At 37.7% G+C, this 19,395-nt stretch overlaps 1 protein-coding gene across 4 annotated transcripts in view; it reads left to right on the top strand.

Moving 5' to 3' along the window:
• SEPTIN9 (septin 9) overlaps positions 1–19,395 on the top strand; it is a 400,470-nt gene that overhangs the window by 229,986 nt on the left and 151,089 nt on the right. For all 4 annotated transcript variants that reach the window (XM_007482962.2, XM_056814233.1, XM_007482961.3 and 1 more), the window contains one exon: positions 3,456–4,112. In XM_007482962.2, the coding sequence (XP_007483024.1) occupies positions 3,456–4,112 (657 nt within the window). The remainder of the gene's footprint in view (positions 1–3,455; positions 4,113–19,395) is intronic.

Raw genomic sequence — 19,395 nt, 5'->3', positions numbered from 1 at the left:
CATCCAAAGGAAGAAATTTCAACATTGAATAAGAGGAATAGTTTATGACAAAAAGGGTAGAAAGGCTCACAGAAGACATGGGAGACATAGAACTACTTTTTGGGTAGTTTCAGGGTTCTAAAAAGAAGTCTGAAAGCTTCTAAATAACAAAATCAATGATGTTAAAATTAGAAAGGAAACAATAAAAAAATTTTGTAATAAATTTCTCTGGCAAAGTTCTCCTATGGAAGCTATATATAGATCTGTTTAAATATTTAATGATAAGAGGTATTGTTTAATAAATAAAAGCTAAAAATATTTCTTCTCAAAAGAAAGAATCTAAGCTATCAATGTCCAACTGAAAAAAGACTATTCAGGTTGCTAATAATAAAATAAATGCAAATTAAAACACCTGTGAAATTCCATGCCCATCAGATTGGCAAAGATGGCAAAAAAGAAAATAGCAATTGTTTGAGGGGCTTCAAGAAAACAAGCAGGATTGTTCACTGTTGTTGGAACTATTAATTGGTATAATCATTCTGGAAAGTCATTTGGAACTGTGGAGGGAAGAGAAGGAAAGAAGCAGGGAGGTAGGGAAGAAGAGAGGATGGAAAGGGAGAGAAAGTACTGTGGATACAAACAGGAAAGCAAGATAGGTTCTGCTCTCAAGAAGCTTGTCTTCTAATGCCTCAAGTTATTAAAATGTAATATGAAATTATTAGTAGGTATACACCCAAAAAGAGGGAAAGGTCATATGTTTACAAAAATATTTTGTAGTATTCCTTTTTGTTGTAGCAAAGAACTGGAAACAAAGTAGATGCTCAGTAGAGGAATGGCAGAACAAATTGTGGCCTGTCAATTTGATGGAATAATCATTAGACAAAAATGTCATTAGAAATTATGAAAGGGACATATTCAGAGAAGCTTTGGAAGGATTGTATGAACTAATACAGAGTGAATTGAGCATATAGAACCATTATAACAATTTATGATAACTACAATATTGTAAAGAAAAACAAATTTGAAAGACTTATGAACTCAATTTAGTGTAATGATTAATCAGATACTAAAGGGATCAATGATGAAGCAATTGGTTTGACAAAGAGGTGATGGACTCAAAATACTGAGATGTATAGTTTTTGGAGGTGGCCAATTTACAGATATTTTCTTAAAGATATTCTTAGAGATTTTTTCTTTTCTTTTTTTAATTTAAAGAGGACAAATTAGGAAGGGAAAGAGGACAAGCAGCAGTGATGTGAGGAAGAGTGTCAATGAAACATTTTAAAATATACATAAAAGAACAGAATGAGGTCCAGAGGGAATATGGATAAGTAGAACAGCTTTGAAACAAATTGTTAAATCTATTATGTAATTTTGAAAGAAATGCAAACCATCTTTTTCTCTTCTTAGTATATGGGAATGCTTATGTTCAGAATAAACAAAAAATTTAAATTATTTTAATTTTTTAAAAAGAAAATTTAGAAATAGGAAATTTTCAGATTCCTTTCCTTCACTTTCCTCATATTCATGAAAATATTTTCATCAATGCCTTCATCAAAATGAAGGATTTGGTTAGACAATCTTTGTCTCTTCTGTCTCTAACATTTTATGTCTATGTGAAGAAACTTTAGAATTCATTTACTGTTTACATAGGAGAATGAAAGAATCTTGGAGTTAGAGGGACTTCAGAGGACTTCCAGTCTAATCTGTCAACAAGTATTTATTACTAGGTGCTAGGCACCGTGCTAGGCACTGGGGATAAAAAATAAAGGCAAAAATAGTCCTAGCCTTCAAAGAGTTTATACTTGAATGGAGGAGGCAACATGTAAACAACTACTTGCATACTAGATACATGCAAGCAAATTATAGTCAATCATATAGGGAAGTCACTAATATTGAGGGGAATCAGGAAAGGCACCTTGCAGAAAGTAGGATTTGAGCTGAGACTTGAATGAAGACAGTGAAGCTAGTGGGGTAGAAGAAGTAAGGAAGGAGAGAATTTCAGATATGTAGGACAGGTAGTAAGAATGCATGGAACTGAGAGATGAATTATATGTTCAAGGAAGAGCATGGAGTCCAGAATTACTGGATCATAGAGTAAGTGGAGGATAATAATCTGTGGAAAAATTGGAAAGATAGGAAAAGGCCAAATAGTACTTAATCCTGGAGATAATAGGGAGCCACTGGAGATGGAGTGGAGTAACATGTTCAGAGCCAAACCCTAGGAAGATCACTTGGCAGCTGAGTGGAAAATGGACTGGCACAAGGGGAGACTTGGGGCATAGAGATGTACCAGAAGGCCAGATGTTGCACAATTTCCTGGAGCATCCCCTTTATACTTCTGTTATAGCCAAACTAGTGTTGAGGAGTAACAGGAAGTGGGAGGAGTATGCTTTATGTTAATTGAGAGCTTTAAGAATTGACCAAAAGGATGGAAGAGTAGAGAATTTTCTCTATTGCCCTCCCATTCTACCATTTTATGATGCTGGATAGACCTTTGATCTCCCCCTATGCCTCCTTTTTTAATTATTTCTACTTGGGACACCATTTCCATCCCTGTCATCTGCAACTAATTGTCTACAACATCCTGAAATGACCTGCAATAAATTAGAAAAGTCTGCTATGGGGACTAAACTGGGGACAAAGTCTAAGGCAATGGTAGTTCATTATTTTGTTCTGTACAGGACGTCAGTAAGTTGATAGGGTGTGGAGAGGAGAGAATCCTCTCCCTACTCCTAGATCAGTGTCCTGGAGTCCCAAGAAAACTACAAAGCTGGCAATGAGACTCTCTTTTGTGGGGGAAGTAGCATCAGGGTAGCTGCCACGTGGATTTTTTTTTTTGTCCTTTTAAATGGAAGCAGCTGGTTCTCTTTTTCTGTGAGTGGTTACAGAAACTCTGACAAGTGCATGTGTTTGGAGGGCTGAGCCTTCACAGACCTATCTCCCATCCCCCACTCCCTTCTTAGAAGTGAGTAACCACTCAGAGGGTTTCCCAAGGGAGATGACTGGGTCACTGTATGGAATTGCTGCATAAACCCACCAAACAAAAGCCTGTAAAAACTTCAGGCTTTAGTCAGATGTTGAATAAGGCAATTTATGTATCAGCAATCACAGGAAGTGATCCAGTGTAGGACCAAGGCACTTACCAGTTGTCATTATCCTGGGAATGCTTCTTTGAACCTCAATGTCCTTATCTATAAAAATAGGGATAACAAAAGCTGCAATACCTCATGGTTTTTAAAGAAACAAATGAACTAAAATATGTAAAGCATTTTGTAAGCTTGAAATGATTATATGATCTATGATTCTGTCAGTTTTCTCTCTCTTTTTTGGAGTGGTAGTACATGATAGGGAAGGAAAGGGGGATATCATAGTCTGAGAAAATTTGAGGATTTTGAGTGCTCTTTGCTAATTTTTTCCAGTTAGAGTGGAAGTTCAAGTACCAGCAACATACCTACATTATTATCTCTTTTCAGCCTTGAAGAGATCCTTTGAGGTCGAGGAGGTTGAGACACCCACCTCTACACCACCACGGCGCATCCAGACACCACTTCTCCGCACCACTGTTGCCAGCTCCACACAAAAATTCCAGGACCTTGGTGTGAAGAACTCTGAGTCATCTGCCCGTCATGTGGACTCCCTGGTCCAGAAGTCCCCCAAGCCTTCCCTAAGGAGAATTGAGCTTTCTGGACCCAAAAGTGAGCCTGTGTCAAGGAGGACGGAAATCTCCATCGATATCTCCTCTAAGCAGGTAGAGAACTCTAGCAGCCCAGGGCCATCTCGGTTCAGCCTTAAAAGAGCTGAGGTTCTGGGGCATAAGACCCCAGAGCCATCTCCCAGAAGAACCGAGATTACAGTAGTCAAACCCCAGGAACCATCCCTTCGGAGGATGGATGCTCCAGTGTCAAAGATCCCTGAGCTACCCCAGCGAAGACCGGATATGTTTGCTGTACCTCTAGCTGAGGCACCTGCAAAGCGGGTTGAGATCCAGGTCACCAAGGCAGCTGATGCCTCACCCCCACCCATTCAACCTGTGGAAAATTCAGAACATGCTCCAGCTTCTCCTCAGCAGAAAAGGTTGGAATTCAAGTCCCAGACTGTGGTGGCTGATATTCCACCAAAGAACCTGGAGGGTGAGTAGGAAAGAATGTGGGCCTTGGATTTTAGTGTGGACATTTGACCCAGAACTATTTTGTATGTGGAACTCTGGAGGAAGGGAATGTAGGCAACACATTTAGGGCAGGCTATCAATGGAGACAAATTAGAGCAGTGTTTTTTAATCTAATCTATAGTGAAGGCTGGTAAAGCTTACAACTTTTTTTTTTTTAACTAAAGACTACTTTACTCTCAATAGCCCCAGCATGCAATATCTCTTGGTAGCTCAGACCAGAAGCTGAGGAGAAAGCTTGGGTCAGTGTCTGAATATAAATGTAAAGAATGGGGGATGGGGGGAAATCAGCATTCACGGTAAGCTTCTAGAAAGTAAGAAACTTTGATAGGTAAAGTGTCATGGGATGAAAATTTGCTACAAGCTGATGTTAATTCAAAATGCCAGCAGTTGGAAAACTCTGGGCATTAAAATTCAGTGTGAGGAGGACATCTTTGAAAGGATTATTATGAAGATGAAGAGTAGCTTCAGATGAAATAAAATACTTTGTCACATAAGAGTCATGGAAGAGATTAGAGAAAATAAACATTTTTTTCCTATAAAAATTATTCAGTGCTAATAATAGAGAGAAGTGTGTAACCTCAGCTTTGGAAGCACAGGATGGATATGGAAATCAAAGGGTATCAGAACCTTTTTGGATTTTTTCCCCCTCATGAGAGAACACACTCTCTCATAAAATGTTTAAGAAGAGCTTGAGTGAGAGATCCTTTGGGTTGGTATAGAAGGAATTCTTAATTGGTTGTGAGATGATACCAGATGACCTCTGAAGTCCTTTTCAATTAGATTTTATGATGTTTTCCTTGGAAAGCTGTCAGAATGAGGTCCTGCCATAATGTAGGAAAAAAGGACAAAATGCAGCTTTTAGTCTTTTTCCTCAGCTAAATGGCACAGTGGATAGATTACGGAGCCTGTAGTCAAGAATACTCATTTTCTTGAATTCAAATGTGGCCATAGGCACTCCCTAGCTGTGTGACCCTAGGCAAGGCACTTAACCCTGTTTTCCTCAGTTTCCTCATCTGTAAAATGAGCTGGAGAAGGAAATGGCAAACCATGTCAGTATCTTTGCCATGAAAACCCCAAATAAGGTCATGAAGATTTAGACACAACTGAAAAAATGACTGAACAACAACAAAGCTCTAATATTCCCATGTGGCAATCCTGGGAAGCTGTTGATAAGAGGATTGTAGATAATCAAGGCAATAGGAGAAACATATGGTACCTTCTTTCCTGTTCAAAGTAGAAGTCCCAAGCAGTGTTTGTATGTGTGTTCTACCTAGCCTTTGAACTGGGAGATGTACTTACACATCTGTAAAAAATATCCCTGTATACCCCTAGGGAATCCTCTGGCTATTTCTCAATAGTTTCAGGGGCCATGGCCACTTTCCCTTTCCCGTTCTCAAGTGCTTTAGACTTTAGGTTCCTTAGGGAATAAAGAATTTCTCTCTCATTTTAGGTTGCTGGTTTCTTTAAATGAATAAAAATGCTGAATCAATTTTTTTCTTACAGTTAAGTCATCTTTGCCTTAGGGAAACCCAGCTCATATCCACCCCACCCCCCACATTCCCCTTCTGACCCTGTCTCTTCATGAGTGCTGAGCTTGTCCTCAATAACCCTGCTACCAAAGGAGATGCTGGTATGATGTTAGCACCAAAAGGAAGACTGAAGTCTGGGTATTTCTAGGGTGGGTTGGAGGCAGCAGTTTCTTCTCTTTAGCCATATTCTATTGGCTCAGCCATTTGGTTTTATGTGGCTAGATCTTCATTATTCTGAATGGTAAGATTTTAAAGCTATTCTTCAAATAATATTTTGTTGCTCTGGGTAATGTTCTCTTGTTCTGCTTGTTTCACTCTTCATTATTTCATGTAGATCTTTCCATGTTTTTTCAAAATTAACTTGTCATTTCTTATGGTACAATGGCTATGCCACAACTTATTTAGCTGTTCCCCAATTGATGGGCATCCAGTTTCTGATTCTTTGCCAGTGCAAAGTGAATTACTATAAATATTTTAGAACATATACATTCTTTTCCTTTTTCTTCCTAATCACCTTAGGAAATAAATCTAATAGTGATATTGCTAGGTCAAAAGTTATACAGTTTTATAACTCTTTGAGCAGGATTCCAGATTGCTTTCCAGAAAGGTTGGATCATTTTACTACTCTATCAGCCATGTTTTAGTGTCCCCGTTTTTCCACATCCTCTCCAACTTTTGTCATTTTGCCCTTTTACATTGTAGCCAATCTTAGAGGTGAGATATCTCAGAGTTATTTTGATTTGCATTTCTCTAATCAATAATGACTTAGAGCATTTTTCATAAAGCATATTTTTCATACTTCTTTATCCAAAAACTTTCATATCTTTTGACCATTTATCAGTTGGGGAATGGCTCATATTTTTATATTGGACAAAATTCTTTCTATATTTTAGATATTAGATCTCCATCTATAAAACTTTCCTCCAACTTACTGCTTTCTTTCTAATCTTGCCTACTTTAATTTTATTTGTACAAAACCTTTTAAATTTAATTTTTCAAAATTATCTATTTTAATGTTAGGGGAGCAGGGATGGGGAGGGAGGTTTGGGAAGACCATATAGGCAGTATGGTTAATCATTATTTAGTAATGTTTCTTGATTCAGAGAAAGGGAAAGGGGAAAAGAGAGGTAAAGGTGGGGGGTGATTGGGCTTATGCTTTTTTTTTTTAAATCCTTATCTTCTGTCTTAGAATCAATACTCAATACTGTGTATTGTTTCCAAGGCAGACAGTGGTAAGAGTTAGGCAATGGGGGTTAAATGACTTTACTAGAGTCATCCAGCTAGGAAGTGTCTGAGGCTAGATTTGAACCTAGGACCTCCCATCTCTAGACCTGGCTCTCAATCCACTGAGCCACCTGGCTGCCCTAGGCTTATGTTTTTTAAAGGGATAACTGGATGTTAATTCTTCTTTCTCTGAGATTATATCAGTGATAATATCAATTAAGTTGAGGGGTAGAAGGAACCAAAATTCACAATCAGATTTCATCCTTCTCCCCTACCTCCAACTTTACAATAAATAATATCGTTCATTTTAGAATTTCTAGTATGATGGTATTTGGAGTGATTAAAGAGAACCCTATACATAATGCTATTTGGTTATACTGCCTGGGCAGTATTAGAGTTGTTTACTGTAGAGATTGAGGAAGGATGTGGCAATAAATTCTAACAGCTTTGGGATTGGGAGGAAAAAATAAAATACCTTGATTTGGGGATACACTCCTTTCACTGTACCAGTTAGAGACAGTTAAGTACAGTACCTGACACATAGTAGGCACTTAATAAATGTTTCTTGATTGACATTGGAGAAGCAGAATTCAAATCAATGGGCAGTAGGGAATAGAGGAGGAAATAGAATGTATGACTTGTTAAGAAGTCATGAGATAGGGGGCAGCTGGGTATCTCAGTGGTTTGAGAGCCAGGCCTAGGCTCAAATCAGGCCTCGGCTCAAATCAGGCCTCAGACACTTTCCAGCTGTGTGACCCTGGGCAAATCACTTAACCCCCATTGCCTAGCCCTGACCACTTTTCTGCCTTGGAACCAATACCCAGTATTGATTCCAAGACAGAAGGTAAGGGTTTAAATTAAAAAAAAAAAAAAGAAGTCATCAGATAATCAATCAACACATAATAATGGGGATAAAACTATGGGGATACAAAGAAAGGCATACTCAATTGCAAGAAATCATTTGTCCTCCAGAGTTCATGAGAGACAGTATGCCAATAAATATATAAAAATAAGCTATATATAGAATAAAATATAAATAATCAACAGAGGGAATGCACTAGAATTAAGGGGTTTTGAAAAAGGCTTCCTACAGAATGTGGGATTTTAGCTGGTATTTGAAGGAAAGCTAGGAGACAAAGAGGAGACAGAGCATTCTAGGCATGGGTATAGCCACTGAAAATGCCCAAAGTCAGAAGATGGCAGTGTCACAGTATTACAGAATAGGCAGGACAGGATGTTGTATAAGGAGTAAGAAGCCTAGAAGTCAGGGTGTGGGTTGAGGGGTGGATGGGATTAAAACAAACCCAATGCTCTTGTCTTCCCTGGTTACTCTGGGCCAGAATGACTCATACAAATGCCTTCCCAGCCTTCTTTCTCATTTTGGAAAGTCTGCCCTGAACTAAGAAACTGGTCTTTAGGATAGATATTTCTTAGTGTGGGCAGCACTGTTTAACATTCTTCAGAGTGATTTGGATGGTATGCTCCATTTCCAAATTGTGGTGCAAGATATTCAGCCTGAAATGGAAAAGAAAGTAAATGGGGATGGGAGGGTTGGTACAAGTAAAGAATGGAGACTTGCATATACCAAGAGATTGGAATGGAACAAGAAAGAAAGGTTAGATGTAGCGGGGTTCCCTTTCTTAGCCACGTGCCCTAGAGACTGTTTTCTAGCTCCTAACAATTTTTTTGTGGCTTGAGGCCAGGATGAAAACAGATCCCTGCTTTACACTGGTTCTATCTTATTTTTCTTTTATATTTCTGAACAGATGGCCTTTGAGCTTCCTTCCAACTTTAAATCTATGATTCTATGATCCTCTCTCTGTCCTTTATGCTTCCCAGCCCCAGTACCATACTTCGGTGGGCCATGGTAAGGAAATATTTTGCCAAAAATTTGAATTTCTGTTTCTCTGCCCTCTCATGATAGAAGCCTGTTTTCCAAATCTTGGCTTTTGTTTAACAAAAATTTGCCAAAGCTTCCTTATAAGGAAGTATCCTTTAGAATCCTTTTGCTTTTTTATCTTTGGGTACACAGTGGAAGCAATGAATATGAAATCCAGCTATGCTCTTCTCCCTTCTATGTACATGTCTTTTTGGTTCTAGTTGTTTGTTTGTTTGTTTGTTTGTTTTTAGTTTGAACCCTCCACTTATTTATCTAACTTTATTTTTTTGTGTGCTATGTTTTATTTAATTTGTTTCCTTCCCATTCTTCCCCCACTCATTGAAAAGGCAAGAAATATGATACCCATTATTTGTATGAAGTCATGCAAAGCTTATTTCCATATTAGCCATGTTGCAAAAGAAAAAAAAAGCAAGAAAAATAAAGAAAGCGAAAGAAAACCTACTTCAATCTGCACTCATCAATTATCAATTCTTTCTCTAGAGGTAGATAGCACTTTTCATCATGAGTTCTTTGGGACATATCAAGGTAGCTAAGTTTTCACATTTGATTTTTGTTACAACATTGCCATTATTTTATATAATGTTTTCCTAGTTCAGCTCACTTCACTTTACATCAGTACATGTCTTCCCACATTTTTCTGAAACCATTGGCTTCATCATTTCTTATACTATAATAGTGTTTCATCACCTCCATATTTCATAACTTGTTTAGCCATTCCTTAATTAAGACATCTACTCAGTTTCCAATTCTTTGATGTCCTTGTAATACTCGGCTCCAGAATTTATGCTACTCATGTAACTGAAATGATACAGTGAAAAAACACTGCCCTTAGTCAGGAGACTCAGATCTGGACCCTGGTTCTGACATTCTATCTCTGTGTTCTTGGGACAAATCACTTGAATTTATCTGCCTTGTTTTCCTCAAGCATAAAATGAAGATGATGATATTTTCAGAACCAATATTACAGAGTTATGAACTAGAGTCCTTCAAAAACCTAAAAGTATCTTAAAGGTACATGCTATTATTGTTATTGTACTTATTTAGTTCACTCCAGATTTTTCCAGTTCTGACATTTCATGACTCTAGAATTCATTCACCTAGTTGTAGTTATTTTGTGATGTGGAGCTGTATAATATGTACAAATATTGTTGTATTTTGGTCTCAAAGCTATATCAAAGATGGGACTAGACATGGGCTAAATGATGAGTGTAAGAGGGTGGTGATAACAGGAGAGGGGAAGTGGTTAAATACATATAAGATTTTCTTTAGATTCCCCCAGGTTAAAAGCATTTCTAAAAATTGGGAAATATGGGACAAAGTGTCAAGAATCAGTGATGGCCTCAAAGTGATGTAGTGGTAGGCCTGTTTGGTCCATGTTTTGGGAAAAGATCTGGCTAATATAAAATTCATAGGCTTTTTAAAATTTTGTTATCCTTTCTATTTTCTTTTCTTTTTCTTTTTTTATTATCCCTTACCTTCCATCTTAGAATCAATACTGTGTTCCAAGGCAGAAGAGCAGTAAGAGCTAGGCAATGGGGCTCAAGTGACTTGCCCAGGGTCACATAGCTAGGAAGTGTCTGAGGTCAGATTTAAAGCTAGGACCTCCCATCTCTTGGCCTGACTTTCAATCCACTGAGTTACCCAGATGCTCCTCCCTTTCTCTTTTTGACCATTTTTCTTCCACTCCTATATTTGTGTGCTCTAAATGTGTCATTTTCTCTTTCAGAGATCCTGATTCATTATCTTCTTTGCATCTGAATCTCTGCCATGTTTTCCAAGTTCTACAATCTGACTTTTTTTCTCCAGTTTTTTTGTTGAGAACTTACTATTATTCCTCATGTTTTCTTTTAACAATTATATTTCTCTTTTGAACCATTTTGTAGTTTAAACCTATTTTTCCATAATCTCTGGGGAGTCTGCAAAATTTCCTTTTTGTTTAGGGGATTTTGTCGTATAATGCTTGTTCACAGTGTTTTGACCTTTGAGTTTTCATTCTTTCTTCTGTCTTCTGTATGAACTCCTCTGTTGTTTTATCTGTTTGTGAGTATGGTTTTTACTTACTCTTGCTCCCTTGACCTTTGGTCTTTCAGCCTTTCTCTTGTGTTCCCAGGAACTTTTAAAAAATTTGTTTCCATACTCTTTAACCCCTTCCCCTTCTGAGCAGATGGAGATCCAGCACCAGTTTCTGCCCAGAGTGAACTTTAGGAGGAGAGGACTGCCTCCCACTTGTGTCTCTGGTCTCCCTGCCCCCTTGGACAGACTCCTCTAGTTACTCTTCCTTTCCTTCATGTGACTGGGCAAAACCAGTGTTTGCTATTATATATATGCTTTTTCCTTATTTTTGGGGTAGAGTGTGTGTATATATGTATGTTGGATGGGGAGGAGGAATTTAGGGAAGAGGAACAGGGATGCTCTAAGAGAATTTAGATTTTCTGATACTATTTCATCGATGTTTTAAATTTTTGTTGTTTTTTAAATTTATATCTGTGTTTCCTCAAAACCTGGCATATACATTTTTTTTTTAAGTTCTGCTTTTTGAAAAGTTGTAGAAAATAACTACTCCTCCACCTTGTCAGTCACCTGGACTCAGTTTTCTTATCTGTAAAATGTGTTAGTTGAAATGAACCACATGATCTTCAGGGGTTTTTTTTTTTTAAATCTCTTATTCTGAAGTTTCAAGCATGTAAAAGTTTTTTTCCACTCCCAAGCTATTTATTGACTCATTTAAATACATTTAAAAGTGGGAGTAAAATGAAGACTCAGGCAGGAATGACCTTTGAGACTCACTGGATAAGTCAGAGGCCAGTCCTGTCTTAGGCTCAAGAAAACTTGGATACACAGTCTTCCTCTTATTGGTAACCATTCTCTCTTGTCTTGAGACACTAATGTACAGTGTATATCAGTAGTAAGTGCTTGATAAATTTTGTCTGGTTGATTGAAGATAAATTTCCCCAAAAAAACTATAAATTGAGGAAAGACTATAGTAGCTTCAGGAAAGAAATGAATGAAGCCAACCCAGAGAAGTTGTTCTCCTTCCCACTGCTAATCAAACCAGTTTTGAATAATTGGGACATCATCCAACATGACATTTATTCCCCAGCTGCCAGCCGGAGAAGTGGAGTTGACTGGTCCTTTAGGGATTCTGGATGTGGAATCTAAGTGTGTATCTGTGGTCCTGAATGTCTCTTTTGTCTGGCTTGTGAGGATCCCAGTTGTCTGTGTCTGAGGCTCATGGTTGGGACAGCTGGTCCATTGTGCAGACTTGAGCTTCTGGCAACTGTTTCAGGGTCTGGGAGGCCCCTTGGATACAGAGGCAGTTTCTCTTTAGACAGCTGGGCTGAGACTCAATTCCACATTGAAGCCCAAGTCCTGGGTATAGACATATCTGGAGCTGTGACCTGTGCCCCTCAGGGATCCCTCATTGTGGAAGATTTAGGGCTGGGAGTTAATAGGGATGCCATAATGCAGGGCAGAGTTAATAGAGTTGTTTCCTACTTATTTCTGTGCTCTCTTCTCCCTTCCTTACTACAGCTCTATTTAAGGTACAATGCAGCTGTCCTGGGCTGCATTCCTCTGGATCCACCTTTCTGTTCCAAGCTCTCTGCACTACTATAAGTTCTACAGACAGCTGAGAGGGGTGTGTAGGGGTGGGAGTGCATATGTGCATCTGTGTGTAGAGAATCTTTCTTTTTGTTACTCTTCACTTTCAATCTGCACCCAATTCTCCTTTCCTTTCTCCATAGTTTTCTTTCTATAGTAACAACTGAGACTGTATTCTATAATCACCCTGAGACTCACAGTCCCTAGGTGCAAAGGTTCAGCCTCCCACCTTTGTGACTAGTGTGTGATTCAGGTGAGACTAGGATTGGGGTTCAGTACCCCTTGAAGGGAGAGAAGGAGAAAAACCAGAGGAGAGCTTTAACTCAATAGCCCTCTAAATGTAGATGTGGAAAAATTAAAGGAACCTAGAGTATGACAAGAAAAAAAAATCATAGTATTCAGAAGTAGAAGAAACTCTGGATAAAGTCTAGTCTACTTTTACTTACATCATTAGTAGATAATCAAACTGAGCCCTAGTGAATTGAGATGACTTATCCTAGGTTACTTGGAAGTAAGTAATCAGGATTTGAGATCAGAAATCTAGTATTCTTTCAACTATATCATACCAAATTATCTAGATACAAAGACCTGACAAGGATGCTATAATCTTGAAAGATGAAGGAGTGGGATTAGTATCTGGTCTGGATGAAGATGGAGAAAGATTTCCCTTTCATGTGACAGGAAATTTTTAAAGTTGGGAGCCAGGGAAATGGTTTTTAGTTCTAATTAGATAAAAAATTCATAAAATGTCAGGACTCAAGAACCTCAGAAATTATCTAGTCCTATCCCCTCATTTTTCACATAGGGGGCCTGAGGTCTAGTTTCAGACTCTTCATGACCCCATTTTGGATTTTCTTTCTTTTTTTTCTTCCATTTAGAGTTTTCTTCTTAAAGATGTTAGAGTGATTTGCCATTTCCTTTTTCTAGCTCATTTTTTACAGATGAAGAACCTGAGGCAAACAGGGTTAAGTGACTTACCTAGGGATATATAGCTAGTAAGTGTTTTGCTTATTCAACTATTAGTTGGTCACTAGAAGTCAGTGAATTCTGGATACTTAGCCTTTTAAATGGGAGATAGGAGAATGGAGGGGGGTGTTCAGATGGGGAGGTCCTGAAAGGGGGGCATGATGAGTAAAAATTTTGGCAAAATACACAGTGCAGAGAAGGCTAGAAATAGTCATCACAGATCAGATAAGCCATCACTGAGAAGAGAAGAGGGTGTGTGGATCAGTGTCTTGAGATAGCCACCCTGTCCTACATGCTAAGTATATAAACCTCTCCCCCTTCCCCCATCTAGAAAACATTTTGAAAGTACATGAAAACTGTACCCTTTTAAACATAATTGAACACAGTTGTGGTTTGTGGTTTCTTTCCAATCCCAAAAGCCAGAGAAAATCCCGGGAAGTTCTTCCTGTCCCCACCTGGTGTTGGGTCTGAGCATTGCTGGGCTTGTAGCCAAGGCTTCTTAGGGCAGGGCAAGAAATCCCCATCCCCTGGATCATCTTCCTGGTGGCCTCTTTATAAACACAGTCTTTGTATTTCACATGAAGGGAAAAGAGCAGCAGTGGCCAGCACCCATGAAAAGTTGAGCTACTGAGATTTCGCTTTGGAGAGATTGTACAGCTCTCCTTCAGAGCTAATATCTCCATCCCCATGATTTTCCAGGAAAGAGGACTTCTCTATAAGGAGGGAAAAGTGAAGGAATAAGAGGAGAGGTCCATAAACAAAGGATTTTTTTAATACTGTTCTTTTCTGGGTATTCATTAGGTATTAGAGATATAAAGATAGAAATGAAAAAAGCCAAATCTCAAAGAATTTACATTCTACAGGGGTAAGAAGTCATAGGAAGTTACTTGGATTTCAGTCATGGTTTGTAATAGTAGTGGGATTGTTGCTGCCCATCCATATCCCATATATTTTCTCTGAACTGTTTCCATTTACCATGATGAGGGGATAGAATTCATTCCAAGAATTAGTTGTCAGTGGAAATTAAGAAGGAACAGGATAGAGAATGATGTTGTGTGACCCTATCTTGGATTTGGAGTCTGCCTCTCATTGCTCTTCTATTCTTTCCCCTCTACCATCTTACTCCTAAAATATTAGATAAGTTAATTATTTGAGCCCCAGAAATCATTTAGTCACTTCTCTCAAAGTAGCATTTTCATTGGCTGATGTAGTTAGCATTGCCAAATTGAGTTAATATAGATTGTTATGGTGGAGAAATAGATATCATAAAAGATTAGCTTGGTTTCTATAAAGAATATTCTGCAACTGAGACTTTTCCTTATTTGACCTCCATTGCCTAGCCCTTACCACTCTTCTGCCTTGGAGCCAATACACAGTATATATATATATACATATATATACATATACATATACATATATATATACATATACATATATATAATATACAGTATATATATAAGGGTTTAAAAAAAAGAAATAACTTGACTGGCATCGATGTAATTTTACAATCAAGATACATATCACTTAATCAAGAAGAAATTTATTAAGTAGATAAAGTAAAAAATGGTATGCTTCAGTCTGTAACCAGACTCTCATCAGTTCCTTTTGTGGCAGTGTATAACTTTCTTCATCATGAGTCTCTTGATCCTTGCAGTGCTGATAAGAGTTAAGTTATTCACAGTTGATCACCTTACATTATTGCTGTTACTGTGTATAACATTATAGTTTTGCTCCCTTTGCTTTGTATCATATCATGCAAGTCCAGGTCTTTTGTTATCATCTTATCATTTCTTATGGTACAGTAATATTTCATTATGATCATATACTAGAACTTGTTCATCCATTCCCCAATTGATTGACATCCCTTCAGTTTCCAGTTCTTTGCCTTAATATTTTAAAATTAGCTTTATTTCTGCATTGGGAAACCTGTTTAACAGCAACTGGGAACCACATTCTTTTCCTCACTGCCTATATTCCAGATTCTAGTTTCACTAAACCTTACCACTCTCTGCTTCTCTGCTTTGGTTCTAGAGATGACAAAATGGTATTCTGGGGAAAGATAGCAAGTTCTAGAAATGAACAGTTCATCTAGAAATACACTTCCTTTTTATTTTTATTTTTTTCTTTGTATTCCCTTTAAAACACTTTTGTTCCTGATACTTGGTGAGTTTTAGATGTGCTAAATATCAATGACAGTGCCTTGCACATAGTAAATGCTTAACAATTTCTTTCTCAATTGAGCTGCCCGAATGCAAAAAACAGATTAGATAGGACCCATCAACCTTTGTTTCTCTATGGGAAGTGTGTGTGCATGATTATGTGATTGTGTGAGATAAATATGGTAGAGGAGAAAGGTAGTAGACAGAGAGTCGATCTTGGAGTCAAGAAGAAATAGGTTTAAATTTGAACATAATGCATGTTGAAAGGCACCTTTCAGTGCCACTGGCAGGGAGAGACCTAAACTGGTAAAAGGAATAATTAGCTGCCGAAAGCAAAGAAATCACAGATCTATGTTTTTTTGTTTTGTTTTGTTTTTAAACATGTGGCAGATGAAGTCTGATCTCAGACCAAATGATTAGTGGTATTAAAATTTGGGGCTTTCTCATGAAGGCTGCCCTCTCTTGCCAGTTCATTTCTCCTACCTGTGCAGTGTTTAGGGCCTTGGAATTATGGCTCTGCAAGAAACTTTTAAGAGGTCCTCTGGTCCAGTTATTGATGCACCTCTCTTTTCTCCTCTCTCCCCTTCCTCCAAGGGAATGATGGTTTTCACAACCTGGAGAGAACAGTCAGCCCTAGAGTAGCCTTATATAACCTTGTTTTGAACAGAATTTTCTCTTAAGCTAAACTCATTTCCTCTTATGTAGCTCCCTCTTATTTTTGCTGATGTCATTCAGATATATCAGTAGGTTTTTGACCTCTTCCTCTACTGATGGGCAGATTTCAGAGGCCATAGATTCCCAAGTATTAAAAGGTTTGCCCATGGTGCTGTCTTTTTAGGCTAACAAACATCCCCATGCATCCTTTGATCCTCCCTTGGGTTTCATTGAAGTGGAAGTGGTTATTTTATTTGAACACTGCAACAATAAAACTTGCCACAAAGTTAACTAAGGCTGTGTCTGTCTTGATTCCTCCTACCTCCCTGCCTGGATTCATAGCTTGTAAGGGACCTTAGAGAATCTAATATAACTCTCTCATTTTCTAGATGAAGAAATTAAATTCCCAAAAAGGAGAAGTGAATTATCCAAGGTCAACAGTGAATCTATGATAGAACTGGGAATATGTGGGAGTAGAACTAGGAGCAATGATTAGAAGATGAAATGAGTCACATCTGGGCTTGAGTAAAAACACTTATTTACCAATGATGGTTTTGTGTTCAGTTGTGTCTCCAGAATGGAAAAAAAAACAACCAAAATACCTCTTGATCTACAAATATTGACCCAGCTTTCCCCTCATGTAGGGATACATCTGAGAATGAACATCAGTAATCAGAGGATAATAATATTAGAAGAGTGGTTGATACTTCTCCTTTTTCAGTATGGTTATTTTTTTATACCCCAACTTCTTTCTGGATTTGCCTAATTTCAGCGCCTGGTCCTATAATGCTCTTTGCTTATTTGCTCAGATGACTTACATTAAAAAAAACACCTACCATATATTCAATAGAAACTGTACAGAACCCAAGAGATGCAACCTAAAGAAATATGTGTATTTATATTCTACTATAATGCTAATGGCCATATTTATTTTTAAATATATCCCTTAATATTGGGATTTTTTTTTGTAACACAGAATCTCATTACATGGCCTTAGATCAATCAATCATTGAGTATTTATTAAATGTTTTGCTTCATATTGTGCTAAATGTGAGAATAAAAGTACAAAAATGAAATAATTCTTACTTTCTGTCAGAGGCAGTAGCACAAATTAAGTCACATCTCCCAAAACAGAATTCTATATAATAAAACTCTGCCATATACCCTAAAAGAAAGCATTAGTCTTATCCTTTAGTATAGGCATACTTAAAGAGTGATGCTAAGTAATTTATTACGGTATTAGTCATGTAACATACATATCTATATTGAAAAGGAAATTTATTCTTATTTTTGATGTTGCTGTTTTCTTGACTGGGGAGATTGTTATGGTTTAGGTAGGCAGAGATCTGTGATCTTGGGCAATATACTTAACTTCACTTGTAAAATGAGGTGGTTGGATTAGATGAACTAGTTCCTTCCAGATCTCTGTTTGAAAGTCTGTGATCCTCCTTTCAGTGGAGAGTTAATCATACAATAATCCACCAACATTATCTCTCCACACCAGTCCTATGCTTAGTATTGAAGGTTTCCTCTGGCCATGGTAAGGAGTAGGGGATGGGATGAGAAGCTAGTACAAAACTGTTGCTAGTGTTAACAGATTTGGAAGAGATGTAGAAGCTGAGCCACTATGCAGTTGGAGCTCCTTACAAGTTCTATTTACCCCTGAGGGTAGGGTGGGGAACATATAAATTGGTCTTCGATATTTTTTACCCTAGAGACTGTTGCTGTCTCTCTGTTTGCCTTGGGAGGTCCCTTTGTCTTCTCCTACCTCCACTCTCTGTTTTATTGGAAAAAAGAAAAACAAATATGCCTAGTCAAACAAAGCAAATTCCCACATTGGCCATGTCTAAAAATATATGTCTCAGTCTGTACCCTGGGTCCATCATCTCTCCTCTGGAATGGTGGCTAGTCATTGTGTTGATTAGAGTTTTTAAGTATTTCAGAGTTGTTTGTCTTTACAGAATTGTTAGTATATAAATTTCATTCTCCTAGTTCTCACTTAACTGCATTATTTCATATCTTTCACAGGATTCTCTGAAACCTTTGATAATTTCTTAAGACATCATAGATTTCCATCCCATTCATATGCCATCATTTTTTTCATCTATTTCCCAACTGAATACAGCCCCGGTTTCCAATACCTTGTCATTACAGAATGAAGATGCTATAAATATTTGGTACACAAACACATGCACACATACCCCTCTACACACACACACACACACACACACACACACACACACACACACACACACACATATTGGTGTTTTAGTGGTTTAGAGCCTGGAGTCAGAAAGGCCTGAGTTCAAATATAACCTCAGATACTTCTAGCAGTATGACCCTGGGCAGGTCACTTAACTTCTGATTGCCTGACAAAAGAATCCACTGGATTCATTGGAAAAGGAATGGCAGACCAGCATCTGTGCCAAGAAACCTTCTTGGATAGCTATGGTCCGTAGGATCACAAAGAGTCAAACATGAGTGAATGACTTTAACAACAACATGTGTGCATGTATATATATGTGTGTTCTTTTTTTCCTTTCTTTCTTTGATGTCTTGGAGTATAGGCCTAGGAATGATATACTAGGTCAAAGGGTATGCCCAATTTAATAATTTTTGAGACAATTCCAAATTGCTTTCCCAAACAGTTGGATTAATTCACAGTTCTACCAATAGTATATTAAATTGCCCATTTTCCTATCTCTTATTTTACCCTTCTAAAATTTGTCATTTTCCTATTTGGTAACTTTGACAATAAGTGTGAAGTAGAACCTTAGAGTGGTTTTAATTTGCATTACTCTGATTTTTAGTGATTTGAAACATATTTTCATATGGTTGTTGATAACCTGGATTTTTTTGAAAACTGCCTGTTCACCTCCTTTTATCATTTCTATATTGGGAAATGGCTCTTATTCTTAAAATTTTGAATCAGTTCCTTATGTGTCTCAAGAAAGAATCCTTGATGATAAAAGGAACTTGCTTCAAGGATTTTTTTACTAGTTACCCTCCCTTCTCATTTTAGCTACAAAACCTTTTGCTTTTTTTGTAATCGAAGTTGGCCATTTTGTCTTCTATGATCCTTTATCCCTTGTTCAGGGAAGAGATGTTACTCTCTCTGCAGTTTGCATACCACGTGCTCTAGCTTCCCAAGTAGTTAGTTGTTCAAAAAGACATGAGTCAGATGAGATCTCTAAGTAAGCATTTTAGTTGTTA

Source organism: Monodelphis domestica, chromosome 2 (genome assembly GCF_027887165.1).
Source record: "Monodelphis domestica isolate mMonDom1 chromosome 2, mMonDom1.pri, whole genome shotgun sequence".
In the NCBI taxonomy this organism is placed as follows: Eukaryota; Metazoa; Chordata; class Mammalia; order Didelphimorphia; family Didelphidae; genus Monodelphis; species Monodelphis domestica.
Note: the sequence above shows the minus strand (reverse complement) of the source record. Positions and strands in the feature narration are given on the sequence as shown.